At 42.7% G+C, this 17,437-nt stretch overlaps 1 protein-coding gene across 2 annotated transcripts in view; it reads left to right on the top strand.

The window, feature by feature from the left end:
• CNMD (chondromodulin) overlaps positions 1-11,701 on the top strand; it is a 12,990-nt gene extending 1,289 nt beyond the window's left edge. The window contains exons 3-7 of one of the 2 annotated variants that reach the window (XM_062514784.1): positions 1,752-1,892; positions 4,953-5,066; positions 7,664-7,817; positions 8,921-9,123; positions 11,489-11,701. In XM_062514784.1, coding sequence (XP_062370768.1) covers positions 1,752-1,892; positions 4,953-5,066; positions 7,664-7,817; positions 8,921-9,123; positions 11,489-11,701 — 825 coding nt within the window. Of the gene's footprint in view, positions 1-1,751; positions 1,893-4,952; positions 5,067-7,663; positions 7,818-8,920; positions 9,124-11,485 lie in introns of both variants that reach the window. The other variant, XM_062514783.1, reaches the window with a different exon arrangement.
• The last annotated feature ends 5,736 nt before the right edge of the window (positions 11,702-17,437 follow it).

The raw sequence follows: 17,437 nt of genomic DNA, 5'->3' as shown, positions 1-17,437 counted from the left end.
ACGGATTAACCTTTCTTTCTGTCTACACAGAATTTGTGTTTAAAACGTATTTGAAGCATGATGTTACACACATGAATGTAACTTTCTCCATAAATTAAATTAGTACCCTTGAGTTTACTTTGGAAGAAGTTTTGTACTGCCTCCAGCCACACGCCAGCCCTCATCAAGGAGAGCTTTGTGTGAATTCCAGCAGCCAGAGCAAAGGTGGCCCTGTGAGATACACCCCTACACATAGGGATAATTCAGATAATCAGAAAGAAAAGTACGAGGTTTTACAGCAAAAAGACAGGACACAATGCTGACCTCCAAGACCCGCTGCAAGAACCATGTGCTTCTCCAGGCTTTTGAAAAGGGAGAGGCATGCAAACAGTGACACAGGCAAGGGATGGTGCTTTCAGCTCTGAGCAGGTGGGTGCATTTGTGGAGTACAGAACAATGCTTCCCTTTTTAAATGCTCCTGTCATCTAAATCCAGCCATACAAAATATGTCACATTCACAGTTTTCATTAAGGTTCAAAGTTGATCTCTAGGTGAAGATACTGGGAAAGCTGAGAGTTATTTTTCCAAGCTGTCTTCAAACTCAGAAAGCTGCAGTTGACTTGCAAATGTTTAGGAAGCAACTGCAAAAATTATATCCAGAATCATTAATTTAAAAAAAAAAAGCCTACGGCAATTTTAAAATTCTTGGTTTTATTTTATGTCTTTGAATTCTTCCCTAACTGACAGTATCAAAGTTTCAACTCTAGCTCAGCCCCTATCAGGGGGAGGCCACATACACCAGTCTGGTTTTATGCATCATGTTCAACAGGATTCCTAGAAAGTAGAAATATGGGAGTGGCTGTGTATAACTGAGGAACCATAAATCTTTAGCACCTTAGACTTCCCTGAGCCAAGGTGAGAGAAGAAGAAATTTGTTTCCAGCTGTCATTGTAGATTTTTCATTAAAATGCTGTAAAGGCTTTTTAAGACCCAAAATAAACCGCTTGTGCAGCACTTTCAGCAGAGCTGCACAAGAGAATCACAAACCCCCTCCACAGATTGTGGTCCTCCAGCAAATACAAACCACGCTGTAGCTCTCCTCATTGAAAATAGGATAAGGGCAAATACGCTGACATGGAAAATACAAGTCTATACAACTTCATATCCAATTTAAACAAAGTTCACATCCATTACAAGTTGGGAAGTATGTTCGTATTCAAGAGGAACCTGTTTTCCTGTGCCTCAGCAAAACATCGTAAAAGATAAATAGGGGTTGGCTCCTTCAGAGTAGGACATTCACAGCTGCCATCCTTTGGGAATCATGCCAGCGTAACAAGCAATTCCTAAAATGTCCTAGAAGAAGGTTTTTAGGTCAGAGTGAACATGGGCATGGGCCCACCCCACATTGTTTTTGAAATAAAACTATAAGCACTCCCTGGAAGGGCGATCTCAGGTCTCTAGTCCTACCTGATGCTCAGAGCAGGGACAGCTGTGAGGTCAGAGATGGTTTCTCAGGGCTTTATCTAGTCAGGCCTTCCAAACTTCCAAGGATGGAGACCAAACAAGGTCTCTCAGGGCTGGCTACCCCACTGCTAGCCTGCCCCAACGCTGAAGTAGTGCAGTGTTGGTTGTTGGAGGGTTACCAAATGCCTGCAGCAGCAAAATTTAGGAGCTAAATAGGGATATGAGAGTCAGATTGACCCATTGCCTGGTGTAGAAGGAAGGCAGTAAGTAATTACTGGCATGTGCTACTGCTCTTTTATTGATTCCAGGTGTACAACGTTCACTACACTATGAGCATTAATGGAAAAGTACAAGATGGATCAATGGAAATAGATGCTGGAAACAACTTAGAGACATTCAAAACAGGAAGTGGGAGTGAAGAGGCTGTTGAAGTCCATGATTTTCAGATCGTAAGTAGTGCCACTCTTGTCCTTCATGTACCATACTCCAGTGCTGGACTCCTAAGGACACCTTGCTCTGCCCTGACTTCTCTGCCCCAAAGAAGTCGGTCTCAGCTCCTAGCCTCCAACCATCCACACGAACATTTTTGCTCTCCTGGCTTGCTTTCACAGGGAGACAGGCAGTTTCCTCCAAAACAAAAATCTAAGTGCTTTCTGGAGATCAACCTTGCCAGGTACAACTCTGGGAAGTGGTGTGGATTAGGCTGCATCAGGTTTGGCTCCATGTAAATACTTCACATTTTCAAACCACTGAGCAGAACCATGACATGTGACCTTGGGGCCTTACTAGAAAAACATTCTATCGGGCTGCGACACAACGCTCGCATGATCTTATGTGGTTTGAACTGGCAAAAACACCTCTCCCAAACATCCCTGTTTGAGGAGCGCAGGGTCAACACAGTAAGCCAAGGAGACACCACTCTACAGCGCTTGCCCTGGGGAGCTTCCTTTGGCCTGAGGTCAAGGATGGGAGCTCCTCGCCATGGCTTGGCCTGGGTTCACCCCTATGGCAGAGGATGGAGGCATTTAGCACAGTTTAGGCATCCATGCACCAAACGCCAGGTGCTGGGCCACTTGGGCTGACAGCAAACACACCTGGGCACCCCAGCAACTTGTGGCTGCTCAGCACAGAGCCTGCACTAACAGATGCCAAACCTCAGCAGAGCACAGCAGCTCTGATAGAGCAGGTATCTGAGCTGCCTTGAGCTACTAAGGCACATCTGTGTGATCTTGCAGAAACCCATTTACAGACCCCAGACCCTGCAGTTAAATGTTCTCAGGTGCAATCTCAGGTTCTCAGTGTTAAGCACTCTCTAAGTCAAAGCAGCACCTAAAATAAAGAAGCATCTCTGCTTCTGGAGCAGCCACCTTTACCTTGCTGGATCTAGAAAGGCAAGGAAATCCAGCTCCTTGGCTTTTCAGCAAGAGCAAATGAATCCATGCCAGGAGATGCTGGACCCCAACTTTCCCAGCAGCTGTGGTTCTGCCTTCATGCAACTCTCATTAGCATCACCATAGCAACATTATTAGCAGCTGAGTAAGAGCATCCACAGTGAGCTCTTCTCATTTGCCTTTGCCATTTCACATCTGCACAAAAGCACCAGTCCACTGGAGAGATGCTGAATTCATTTTGCCTCCACATGTGTTGCTGGTGAGATCCTGCCTGTCACAACCAGGTTGCGAATCAGTTCGTCACACCAACAAGCTAAAGGAACCTCCCAGGGACAGTGCCTGCTTGTAATTACAGAGGGGCAGGGAAAACTTCAGCAAAGGGATGATGCCACTTGGGTTTTCAGCCAAGAATGCACGCAAAGGAGAAAGCAACTGAAGATATGTGCTTCCAAGTCTCCATTAATTTACATTAGCAGTAAAAACTGCTGGTGTTTACATTAGCAGTTTTGGATTGACTGGCACTGCTGGAATGACTGTATGGTCAGAGAAGGCTTGGAATTTGGCAATATTAGGGTATTCCTAGCACACTTGGTACACCACAAAGCCTTATGTCCTAATGTTAATCCTTACATAGCCAGTCCCTCCCTCTGTCACTGCTTTTTGTAGTCATTTTGTTTTGAAGGGGGTGTGTCCAGCTACACAGGACCTGCAGACACTCAGGTGCCCCAGTACCATCCATCTCATGCTGCATGAGATCACAATTATGCTGAGTTGGAAGGGACCCCCAAGGATCATTGACTCCATCTCCTGGCACAGCACCAATCCCCAAGTGTCACACCCTGTGCCTGAGAGCATTGTGGAAATGCTTCTTGAGCTCTGCCAGGCTGGTGCTGTGACCACTTCCCTGGGGAGCTGTTCCTGTGCCCAAACACCTCTGGGTGAAGAACCTTTTCCCAATATCGAACCTGAACCTCCCCTGACACAACTTCAGGCCATTCCCTGGAGTCCTGTCAGTGGTCACCACAGTGAAGAGATCAGTGCCTGCCGCTCCTCTTCCCTTCATGAGGAAGTTGTAACTGCAATGGGGTCTCCTCTCAGTCTTCTTCAGGCTGAAGAGACAAAGGGACCTCAGCTTCTCCTTGTACAGCTTCCTCTCAAGGCCTTTCACCATCCTCATTGCCCTCTTTTGGACATTCTCTAACAGTTTAATGTCTTTATTACATTGTGGCACCCCAAACTGCCCATGAAGGCACCCATGATACCCCTTCAAGGCAGATGAGAGGGGTCATATTAACACCCACACCCCTTTCTCCTGGCAGCTAGAGGCCAGGCAGAAAATCAGCACAACTTAAAGGGCACTAGGTAATTACATTTAGGTGGTTGACTGGAGCATGTGCAACCACATAAAAAACACAGAAGTTTTGCCATTTACAATGAGGTATCTAAATTTATAATGTAGAAGAGAGCTCTTTTATGGATACCCAAAAACCTACAGTAGAAATGTAGAAACTACAGACAGTGGCAAAGGGGTTCTGGGGTTCTGGCACAGGGCTGGAAGGTACATCCCAGGACTTGCAGGAGTGTTGCTCCTTCTCTTGCTTAAAACTAGACATATATGGTTTATGCAATTGCATTCCACCTTAGTAGGCCAGGCAAAGTCCCACACACAGACTTCTGTACCAAACTGCCCATCACAAACTTCCCTTTGCTGTCACAGTCACTTATTTGTACAAACTGAACCAAGGTGCCCCCACATTTTTGTAAAAATGTGTCAGAAGGGTACCACATCACCAGCTAACACAATTTCAAGACTGCCTACATTAGGTGCTAAGTTAGAGTTCAAATCATGTCACCTAATTCCTTAACAGAGCTACTCCAAGTAGCCTACAGCCTGCATGGAAGCACTTCCATAAAACACGCCCCCAGTTTCAGAAATCAAGCAAAAACTTCTAGATGAATTTGACCAAAATTGTGAAGTTACAATTATGAAGGAAGAGTGTTTTATTGCTTCTGGTTTTGAATAAGATTAACCTTCAGACTGGAAATTCAGTGGCACTTTCTTGTGGGTGGTGAGGAGCTGGAGGGCTGTGCACAACTCCCTGCCTTCTGCTTTTGCAGGGCATAACTGGGATCCGTTTTGCTGAAGGAGAAAAGTGTTACATCAAAGCTCAGCCGAAAGCTCACATCCCTGAAGTTGATGCTATGGCTAAAGCAAGCCTCTCATCTGAGCTGGTAAGGGCTAGTTTGTTGGGGTTTTTTAAACTAATCTTTGTATAGAGAGCCTAAAGGAGGTACTTAGATAAAAATGGCATTTGAAAGCCACTCAGGCTCGCAATAGGACTGTGGAACGTAGGATAGGTTGGCTGAGGATTCATTGACTTGTTGGAAGGAATGAAAAGGTAAGATAAGAAAAACAAGATTGATGTCAGATATGTCACTATGTCCAGGGACACTGTGAGAAGCCACAGATTAGTGAGTGGGGAGGCCACAGACTGATTTCTACCACAGCCACAGGAGACCACCATGACAAGAGCACCTGCCTGAGACCAGGCTGTGCACCAGGCTGGAAGGGAGGGCGTGGAAGGAGCAGCTGCTTCAGTCAATGCAAAGGAGGACTGGTAAATCCCAGGAGATTTGTATCAATGCTCTTGAGCCGAAGCAGGAACTCTATCACTCTAGTCAGTAAAAGGGAATTGTGGAAAAGATAGCAAAAATTAAAACAACTCAGAAGAAATAATTTATTTTTTAAAAAATATGACTTTGCCTTCTTAGCATAAAACTTCATTTTACACGTTAACTAAATTTCATAGAATTTGCATCACAACCAGCACAGAAGCTTCAGTTCTCACCCAGATACCACCAAACCTCCTCACACTCGCCCAAAAGGTGACTGTTTTATGTGCTCAAAAGCCTGAGTTCCACAGAGCTCAGACCCCCAGACTCATTGCTCACACAGGAGTGGCTCCAGTGATGTGAGTCCAGCTGAGCCTGGGTGCTACTGGCACCCTGGCAGGACAGCACAGGAGATCCACAGCCCCTTTCGCTGGGTTTGCTCTGCTCCTGGGAGAATAAAGGCAGATACAATTAGCTGGGAGAGAAGCACTGTTAAGGCTGCACCTCCCTACAGTGGTGCTGTGATGACTGAGCATCTGCTTTAAAATGAAGGGGGAAAAGATTTCTCCTAATAGAATCAGAAAGGATGGCAAAAGTTACAAAGCCTCCTGAAGCTGGCAGGATTTTCCCCATGATGGGAAAGAGAACTTGCATGAATTCCAGAAAAAAACAGCTCTATCTTTCCTGCCTTGCCTTATTTAAAGGTAGCTGGCCTTTGCTTAACTAGTACTACTACTTGAAGTCAAAGTTTGAATTTTTCATCTTTCTGTAAAAACAAAGTCACAGACCTGAAGACATCATCCTAGATAATAAAAGTTATTTCCAATTCTACTTGGTGACAGTAAAACTATTTCCTTGTCCTGTTTTTTTTGTGCGTCTTCTCCAAAGATGCATCACCTGTGTGACTGTTGCAATGAATTGCATGCACCAAGCAGATGACTTAGTGCTACCACTAAGGCATTAACTTTTCCCTGTCACTCAATTTTCCAGGCCAGATGTACTACAGGAATGGCAAAGTAGTATTTATTTTTCTAGGCCAAGTCATCTCTCTCATATGGAAGTATTTAGGAGAAAGTATGCCTATGCTGTTTTCCCACAATGGGCATCATAGCACTACCTACAAAAATTGTTGAGTAAAATGAGTTTTACAGATACCCAAGTTCTGGCTGCTCACAAGCCAGGATCATTTGAAACAGAAACAAAGAATATTTTTATTTCTGAAAATTAGAGTCAGATATTTCTGATGTTGATAAAAGCTTTAGAGAGAGAATATAAATAAAGAGCAGCATGCAGATTGGATAGCAAATTTAAATGACTTGAGACCTACAAAATAAATCAATAAACACATTAAAGAAACAACTCCTCAAGGGAATAAATTGATCTAGCCAGTTATATAACAAGTCTTGATGACTTTTATGAAAGCAATTTAGAATTTTAACTTTGAAATCATGCTGGTTTTCATGATTCAAAAGTTAGTTTTCTTTTAATATTTCACCGTTGCTATAAAATACTTACACATTTTATGTAAAATAATACTTTGAACTAACAACTTTAAAGAATCAATCACTGGCATTTTCCTACATTACTTTGAAGATATGAACCAAAAACCTGCAGGGTACACTTCAAAAAGGCAGGCTCCTTTAACTTGCACTTCAAGCTTATGGTCAATTGAATTGCTTTTACCAAACAAGACCTTTAATCAGACAGATCACATTGACTTGAAGCTGGAGCAGTTCTCGAGCTATGTTCTCTCTAAAACTTTTGAACAAGATTCCACCCCTCACCCTCCCTACACACATTGTAAATACAGTTATATATTGGGAGTATGTCAAATGAGAAGAGGGCATAAGAAAAATGAGGGGTTTGGGTTTTGCTGGTATTTCATTGCTGCTTTGCTGAAGGTGGTAGATCTTTGGTTTCCAGCACCTGAAATTCTGGTGCTTTGGGCTGAAAGATCTCTGACACTCATCCCTCATGCATGGGGCAGAAGCCTCCCAGGAGTGAGATGGGTGAAATCAGAGCCCTAGCAAAGCTGACAGTGGCTTTGCCCTTCATTTCAGTGGTGGCAGGCTTTGGCTCAGCACATTCCTGACACAGAAGGATGCTCAGTATTAGTTGCAGTGGATAATTATACAGTTTGGTGCTCAAGAATTAACAGCAAGCAGGCACATGACTGCTCACTGAACAGCAAAGGATTTATACTCTTCTATTTGCAGGAAGATGAAATCATGCCTGTGAGATTTGACAAAAACTCCCTTATCTGGGTGGCTGCAGATGAGCCTATCAAGCATAACAGCTTCCTAAGCCCCAAAATTTTAGAGCTTTGCAGGGATCTTCCAATTTTCTGGCTGCGACCAACATACCCCAAAGGTAACATTTCTTTTATTTGAAAAGTATGTTATCCCTCCCTTCATCTAAATGCCTTCCCTACATCAAGTTTGCTACTGAAACTAGCACATCTGGGAAACCAGACTCGTTTCCTCCCTTGCCCATGCCTTTCTGGGTTTGTGCCAACATGGTGGGTTTGGAGTTTATTCCCTAGATCTTTTCCATCCTCACATTTACTCAGATAATTTGCATAGCCCAAGTAGGTGACTTGCTAGGAGATGAAACAGTTCCAAGAGAGGTTAGCCTCCTTCTAGAGACAAGACAGAAGTTTAAACTAGGCCCCCAAATGTGTAGGCAGCTGACACCAGGTGGCAGGAACACTGTCCAGGAATTGGGGACCGTAGCCTCTCCTATTTTCTACCCTGCTTCCTCAGAGGAATTCAGTGAAATGGAAGGAAGATGCTTCCTGGCTTACAGCTCTGAACTTGGAGCCCTTAGGCAAGCTTAGCAAAGGTGTTCAGGAGTCACCAATACGATGGCAACTCCTCCAGATAACTTCCAGGTGTAGGAGGAGAGAAGGCTCAAAAATATTTATTCCTCCTTGGTCCAGTTAGTATCAGAACACTTGGGCGTGACAACATGTGAAAAAACAATTACCAAATTTTTGAGCACCTGTGGATCCAAGCTACCAATATTCTCTTTCCTCATGACCTTACATATCACAATGGGAAAAAAGGCAGTATCAAAGCTGTCCAGAACCAAGATGTCCTTGAAAGCAGGGCAGCATCCCACCATAAAAGCATTTTTAAAAAGTGAGATGTATACAGCTGGTCTTGCTAGTGCTGGCAACTGCTGCTGAGTTAGTATCAGTGCTGGGTGAAAAAGCCCCCAACAAATCTCACATTTTGCCTCAAGGAGAGGAGGGAGGGGGGAAAGGCAATCATACTGACATTGGCTGCAGACACAACATAGGAAGGCAAGTAGCTCCCATGGCAATGTATATCAAGTTTGCCAAGGCACAGTTTTGGCTTTCTCTCTGCCCTCCATCATCTCCTTTTCTTAATATTTAAAGAAATCACTGAAATATTAGGTAACTACAAGGACACACTCATGGTAAGATTATCCTCTGGTGATTATTTCTTCAGATAACCAGAGGAGAGAAATGAAGAGAAACAAGCGCCAATCAGAACCATACTTTGATGAGGAAGACTTAGAAGGTGCTTCTGACGAAGTAAACCCCAGGTCACGTGCCGTGCAGCTGACTCAAGAGCTTGGCCACCAGGCTAATGAAACCAGGCCAATGGCACAGGAAACTGATCAAACATTTAATCCAGACAACCCATACAATGTAAGTATTTGAACTGTAATCTTCCTTCAGAGCCCAGGACTGTGTTGGGCAGGTAACACTGGTAATGTGGGGCTTGTCTTTTTTTTTTTTTTAATCTGCACAGTCTTTCTTTGTTCAGCTTTTCTAGGAAATAATAGACTGGTAAAACAGGTAAGAAGCTCAAAATGTCTTCCCTCTGTCCTCTTCTCCCAGTTTTCATTAGATTTCAGTCTGAAACAAGCACAAGTGCATCTGGTTACAAGATTAAGGCAAGCTGATGCCTTAAGTTGGTTTTTGAGGTTTCCAGATCCATATGGAAACAGCACTGGAGATCTGACAAGGGTAGCACCTTCTAGAAACAAATCAAAGCTGCTCTTAATCAGACAGCTAAGCCCCATCATTTACTATGTGAACAGAGTCCAGTAGCTAGAAACAGGCTACACTCTCAAACAGAAATTAGCATCAGACATGACTGTTAAAGGGGAACACAGCAGAAATGTCTGGGAGCAAAGAGAATAAAGGTCCAGCCAATTACATTTCTTTCTCAGTCTCTTCTCTATGAAGATAAGTAACCCTAGACTGGCAAGAACCTGACAGAGAAGAATCTGTTTTGAGACAGCAGCAGTGGGTGGAGGATGACTGTCGTAAAACTTGTTCTCACCCTTCAAGAAGCAGCAGCCCCCAGAAAGAGCAGAGGAGCCACCCTGCTGTGTCCCAACACCTCTGCTGCACTGCAGGAACACTGGCTGTGCAGGAGGCACCTTCCAGTCTGCTGCACCAGCGCCAGACAATTTACACCCACCATTTGGTGCAGCAGGAATAAGTCATTTTAATACAACACTGTCACAAGATAAATGCCTCCTGCTTTGGAAGTAAGTCCCAGCTTTGACTTGACATTTATGCAACAGCAGGAGATCATTATACTGTGACAGCATTCTGCCGAGCTGACATCCCTTAATTAAACTTAAATTAATCACTCCAAATAAAGTGGATCTAAATCGACTCTCACGAGGTCACTAAAACAGCAGTGGTACTGGAATGTAGCTTCTTCTCAGAGCTACTAACATGACCATCTCCACGAGGTCTGAGCTGCCCTGCTTTTGGAGGCAGAACAATAGCCACAGGTCTGCTCTTCCAGCCAGAGGGCAGCTGGGCCAAATGGAGAATGGCCAGACAGATGCAGCCATCTGCATCTTCCCTCAGCCTGCAGGGCAGGATTCACCTTCACCAACAGCTCCTGCACTGATGCCTGTCACCAGGTTTTCGTAGAGACAGAGGCACTGGACTGATAAGGACCATTAATTATGCTCTAGGTCTTTCCTGAAGGATGAAATGAATCCTCCCTGGAGCTATTTATCTTTACTCACTCTAAGTGGAGCCTGGACAATTAGCTCAGGTGTTCATGGTGCAGGTATCTGAATTCAAGGATCCAAGATTCAAGAAAACATCTTCCCTGCTCTCAAGACTGGGAAGGATTTGCTGGGGTCCCTAAAATCACCTGTCTGTACTAGTGTCCTGAACAAGCCCAGACAAGGGGTGCGCACCTTTCTGTGTCACGTTTTTTGTTGTGCTGCTGCTTTTCAAAAATGAATGAAAAATGGTTAGGTAAAAAGTTGACTGGTACTTCAGCATTTGTGCTTTACTGCTGCTTTTCTTGAAATAACACCAATGGGCAAAGAACAACCCAGGTTTCCAAAAGCAGAATATCCAGAACTTCCTCATTGCCCCAGAAATGAGGAAAGGAATTTTGAAGGGTAAAGGCTTTTAGTTATTTTATGCATGCTTTGCTCCATTTAACTCCTTACTGTCAGCTACAGAACAGGTAGAATTCTCACTGTCCACAATGCACCTAAATGTGGTGGGATGGGAGGGAAAGAACCAGACTGAGAGACAAGAGCCAAATCCTCAGAAAACTGCAGGGGCCCAGAGGAATAGTTTTCTAAAAATGCTGCAAAAATCATTAGAATACAGTAACTAAAACTAATAATAAAAACCACATCATGCATTTCAGGAACTCTCACCTTCATGAAAGATTCAGGTAACTATCTTGAAATCTTTTCCATCGCTAATATTTAAAGTTTGGGAGGAGCTTACTGTTGCTGGAGCTTTTGCAAGCACTGTAAAATAAAAATAATGAAATTAGAGCTGCCTGTTGTTCTTTCCATTTTACAAGGGCTATTGCACCAATTCTATGCTTCTGCCAAAGAGAGCAAGACAAAAGAAAATATAATAAAGCAAGATGCATGGGTCACTTAGTGGGTCAACTGCTACAGGCCCAAGACCACAGGTTTTACCCTTTGTGGAGTTAACAGGAGCATGGATGTATTCTGCTATTCCGTGAGAACGAGAGCACAGGGATGACGTTTAATATTTTACATTCCAGCAGCTGGAAGGTGAAGGGATGGCTTTTGACCCCATGCTGGATCACCTGGGCGTGTGCTGCATTGAGTGCCGGCGAAGTTACACCCAGTGCCAGCGGATCTGCGAGCCCCTCATGGGCTACCACCCGTGGCCTTACAACTACCAGGGCTGCCGCACCGCCTGCCGCATCATCATGCCCTGCAGCTGGTGGGTTGCTCGTATCATGGGCGTTGTGTGAGAAAATTCCCTTGACCAGAAAATCCCCCAAACACCAAAACTGGAGCCTTGACAAAATAAGCAGGAATACAGTGAACTGGTAAAAGACTAAAACCAAAGCAGTGGTACCGATCCTGCCTTACAAAATCAGAGCTTGTTGTTCTACACCAAAAGAAATGTCAGATTATTACAACTGCAAATTAAAATCTCAAGTTAACATTACATTAGCTTTACAAGAGGCAAGGGTATACTAGCACTTCTTGAATTAAAAAACTGAGACATCCCAAAAAAAGACAATATTAAACTTTGCTCACAATTAGTTTGCCCATGCATCTGAATTCAGCCTTTCAAAACAAACTCTTCTCTTTCCAAGCTGTATGTGAAAATTTACGTCCAATTAAGCAACTTGCTCAACTTGTACACTTGGGAGTGCCTTTAATCCATGTAGCTTACTTAAATGAATCACAAGTTAAGTTGCTCCTTGTTGCTATTCAGAGTTGCCAAGTCATTATGAATGGTTATAAACCAATTACAGCATACCTTTCCCACAAAGCTGCTCCAGGGGACACGGGAAAGCACACATTGTGCTGAATCGGAAACAAACAGCAGGAAAAGGGCTGTGGAAGGGAATGTAAGTGGCCGCAGAATCACAACCCTTTGCACATCCCAACATCAAAGAAGCCCCAGCATCAAGAATCTTGTATCCATGATACCACTGTAGTGTCTAACAAGTATCTGCTGTCCAGCTACTACAGCAGAAGTATTTACATGCAGTTGCAGACCAAAGAGTCTCAAGACCCTTCAGAATCTACAACAGCCAGTGTTATTTATAAATCCTTGAACTAGACACTTTTGACAAAAGATTACAACCCTTCTTTATTTCACATGGATAGCAGCCATTCACACAGTTCCTTTAGCTTTGCTGAAGCCCACATCTCTTCCCCAAAAGACAAACTGTTTACCAGAAGGGAGGGGGGGAAAAAGTAAGCCTTGTTCCCCGCCCCCCACCCCTTTCTCACCTCACCCTTTTTGAGGCAAACTCTGCAATTATTTGGATTGATCCCATAACATGTTAAATCTCCAAGGAAGGTACTAAGCTGAAACACTCAAAGGTGGAACAACTTAGTATTTCTAGCCTTGAAAAACAAAAATAGTGGTATTGCACAGCCTTTATCCATATAATGCATCTTGAAACCTACCACTGAGTTTATGGAGCCACCTACATCATCTTTATTAACAAAATGATTCAATTTTCCTTAAAGTGCACTTTCTGGAGCATTCATTTTTGTGACTAAACAGCTCTTGAGATATGTTGCAAGACAAATAATTTTACTAATACTGCATGACACAGAAAAGAGGAATTAATTTGACATAATAGTGGCTTAAAGAAAATAAAGACAACCTCATGTGGAATGCTAAACTGCATATATAAAAAGCAAAGTGCTAAATGAGAATAAGATGAGAATAGAATTCAGTATTTTGTTCTATTGTAGCTTTTTAGTATAAACTTCACCTTCCCTTAATCTGAAGGACAGACTTGCTTTGAAATATTTAAATTATAAACTTCTTAAAGTAGGATTTCAAGGCCTGTTAAATTTGAGCTTCTGCTTTTTAAACTGAAAATTACCTTGATCATTATGTTGTTTTAGAAGTACGTCTATCATATGCTTAGAAAAGTCAGTTTTCCTTTTTTTTAACTGCAGATTAAACAAACATATTAAAAAACTCAGTTGCTTTCTGTGCATTTTTCAATGTAGAAGGTGTAACAATTCTTTCACATACTCATTCAAGAACTATGTGAAGAGGAAAAGAAGGGCATCAGCAAGTGAAACACCGGAGGCAAAGAGAGTAAAGTGACTGTGTGTATGTCTGAACTAGACTGTTGCTCTCTTTTGCATCTTGAGGCAACTTGTCATCTGCTCCTCCCTGTGCCTCCCAAGAAAACAAACAGCCTCCTTCTGAAGACAAAAAAAAAAACAACTTTCTTGTAGGTGATTCCCAGGTCTATACATACTTAACAAAATAAATTCTTTCTTAAGAAAAGCCTGTAATCATTTGCTTTCTATAGGCAGTCACAATGCAAGTAAGAAGCAAAAAAAGCATCCTACTCATGAATATAGAGCTGTCACGTAATGGCATATAGGTCTCAAGAACACATCTACACACCATGCCACAAAAGCCCTAGTGACCATAAGGTTTATCTATTTCCAAAAGATAGGCAACAAAATGCCTTTGCCAGCTCCAGCTTCAAGCAAGCAAATTCCTTCATATCAGAGTCAAATAGAAAAGTAAAGATCTCGTGCTGCAGCAAGGTTGGAAAAAAATCCTACTTCAGTGTAACCTCCGATTTTGAAGGAAAAGTTCTGAGGCAACACAGGGACAGCAGTAAAACCAAAAAGCCAACTGTGTAAAAAGATGTGATATTCCCTGGAGTTGTAGCTTGGACTCCAGCTCTAACCCTCCACAGTGATCCTTTCACTACTGTACAGTATTTACTACCAGTGTTCAAGTTTCTCACTTCCACCACAAATGTAATACCTTGGCACACTAAAGAGGTTACAACATGTCAGCATTTGGGGAAGTATGGAGCAGGGTGTTCCTTGAATCTGATGCCAGGTCAGCAGAAAACAGCTCAAGGCTTTCCTTTGGCCAGTTTAGGGAAGGAGAAGAATGAGTTTGTCATCAACAGCGTCTCCCACCATAGGTGGGTGGATGTTTGTCACATCACTGCAGTTCCACTATCCTTAAAACTTAATTACCCATATGATTTTACTAGGAGGATTAGAATGGCAGAGCAGATTAGAGCAGAAAAAGGGGATAGATTCAGGCTGGTGTAAAGGAGACGGAAAACAGAGCAAGCCTGTATGCTTAAATAGATTGAAAGCCAGTGATGGGAAGGCAGGAAGAATCTTTTTCCTAAATCTACAGTTTCCTTTCTCCACACTTAAAACAAATGAACCCTTTGTCCTTTTTCGTACAGGAATCACCCTCCACTTGTATGTACAGTAAAAAGCAAAAAGAAGCTTAGAGGCATGGAAAGAAGGCAATCTGGCTTCTCTTCCCATGTAACACTTCACCCCTACTGCAGCACAAAAAAAAAATCTAATAAAGCTTCAGTGAAGAACAAACTAATCACTTGTTCCATGCAGTGCAGGGGAAAAAAAAAGTAGTGAAGCATAAAACTACAGTTGGCAATGAACTGATTGCTGATTGACAGGTCTGGGTGGACAGAATCTCTGCTCAGAAAGGGCAAAAGAGAGACTGAACCAGGGACAACACCTCCTGCTTCAGAGAGGCTCAGCTGGCCTTTTACAAACACACATCTACAAACGGGTCTTTCACAAGCACGTATATCAAAGATGAGAGAGGCAGCTCTAACCTGCAGCCAGCATCTTCCCCGAGAGCAGGAGCAGAGAGCTATCCCATCTATGATATTACATGGGAATTTTTTCATCTTGCTGTCCTGTTCCAGTATTTGCATCAGTACAAATCAGAACACTGAGGTGAAACTGCCTCAGTCTTCCAGACAGTACTATCTACAGAAGACCAAAAGGCTTGGGAAAAAAAGCCCTCAAGCAGTTTGAGCACAATTACAAGCATCATCCACTCTGTCCTTGTAAGCAGCTCCCTTCCTCCAGCCAACTCATTATCAGTGCTGCTACATATTCCACTCATCCTCTCCAGTCCCGAAGGAAATTTGCTTTGTCGCTTTTTTTTTTTTTTTTAAGAGCCTCTATTCAATATTCAGCCTCTATTCAGTAGCACAAGTTACCGCTAGCATTTTCTTGATCTACAGATTCTGGTAAAATTTAGTGTGTGTTTTGACAAGAACAAGTTCCTGAAGCAGCTTTCCCCCAGCTTTTTATTTTCTGTGGAAATTTTGCCTATTTATTTAATCCAATCTCCTCCAAATAAAAAATCCCAAAATCTCCCCCCCCCCTCCCCCACCACCACCACCACATTCCACTCTGCCTATAAGGCAACAAGACTTACCATTATTGATTAACCTAAACTTGAAGGAGGAACACAGAGACTATCTGCCTATGCTCAGAAACATGCTGGAATTATGTCTAGACCTGCAAACTTGGTTTAGAGGATTGAGATGGACAGGGAGCTCTACCACTTGATTGCTACAAGTTTTAGCCTGAAGCTAAAGCATTATATTTGCATTACACATGCCTCAAGAGTACCTAAGTAGCAATGCATTTTATTTTACTTTTTGCCTTAAGCTAAGTGAATTGAATCTCAAAGCAGTGAAACAGTACCCACTTAATAGAAGAATATATTGTGTTTATCTGACATAATACTCCCATGGTCTTTCAGTAAGTGAAAGACAGAGGAACTTCTGCTATGTTCTCTTCAGTAAGAGCAACTTGATTGGCAGAAAACATCTTCAAATTTACTTTTTAATTTCTATTTAAAAGATTTTTACCCAGGCTTTTCCCCACAGCAAGTCTTTGCTAAGCTCTGTTAAGTACTCTGAATGACATTTACAAAGCAAGGCTGGCCAAGAGACAAGAACCCAAATTTGTGACAAAGTGAAGCACTCAGACTTTGTCTTCCTTCTGCATTAAAAAGAAAGAAATGCCTTTGCGCATAAATAAAAAAGCAGCAAGGCACTTAACTGGGAGAAAGGAGTTCCAGTACCTATTTCAAATCAAATCAACTCCAACGTTAGCATCCCATATGGACAAGCAAATGCTCTATGTATGGAGCAACCAGCAATTCAGAATTATTTGAAGGTCAAGAAAAGCCTTGCACCAAAGCTAAAAAAAATCTTCTCTGAAACATGTCCCAAGTATATGGTCTGATAAACTCTTCCAAGAAGCAGACACTGCTCAGTAAACATCAAGAGGTAAGGCACACAAAACCCTTCCCAAATCCAATCCACGTCGGTTCATTCCATTCAAAGAGCAGGGTAACATTCAGTTCTGAAGGTTATCAAATTTGAACTTTGGAAAGCATGTATTGATTCTGAAGCCAGATGTGATGCAAAAGAAACCACTGCCCAGCCTGCACTGCAGGATAATTATGATCTAAGTGCATCAAGAAACCGCCATTATATCAAGACTTGCAGTCACAGTCTACATCCAAAAAACCTCTATTTTTAACATCTGTGAGATTTTAAAGTCTTGGTATCTCTCTGCTGCACAGGCATAGTACCAATAGTGGCAAAAAGCCACTGCACTTCCCCAGCATGACTGTAAAATGTAGGTTCCTATTCCTCAGGAGGAACAGAATATATCCTTTCTTCCTTCCTTCTCTTTAATTTTCAATCATCATTTAATACCTAACAGCTGCAGACTTCACTCATCCTATTAAAAACACCTGTTGTAACAGCCTTTCTATTTTACCAGGCTCATCCAATTGACATTGTAGAAAAATAACATGTCCAATACAAAGAGAACAGTCAAAATAACAAACGGTCAGGAAAACCCCACATAATTAGAAAAGCAAGGAAAATAGCAAACTTAAAACAGCATCCAATGGTTAGCAAGGAATGAAGTGGCTTTTATGGCGCTGTCAGCATTTGCGATTCATGGTGTTTCTATTATGACAGAACATTTGGCTATCTCTGAATTCCCAAGAGACAGTGGCACATGGACAAGGCATGTTGAGCATAATTTTCTGAGTTCATGTCTCATAGACTCATAGAAAGGCTCAGGCTGGAAGGCACCTCTGGCAGTGCCCTTGTCCAGCCCCCTTGCTCAAGAAGGAGCATCTCTAGCCAGGTGCCCAGGAGCATATACAGATGGCT

Source organism: Cinclus cinclus, chromosome 2, assembly GCF_963662255.1.
Source record: "Cinclus cinclus chromosome 2, bCinCin1.1, whole genome shotgun sequence".
NCBI classification, from domain to species: domain Eukaryota; kingdom Metazoa; phylum Chordata; class Aves; order Passeriformes; family Cinclidae; genus Cinclus; species Cinclus cinclus.
This window is presented reverse-complemented; position numbering and strand designations above follow the sequence as displayed.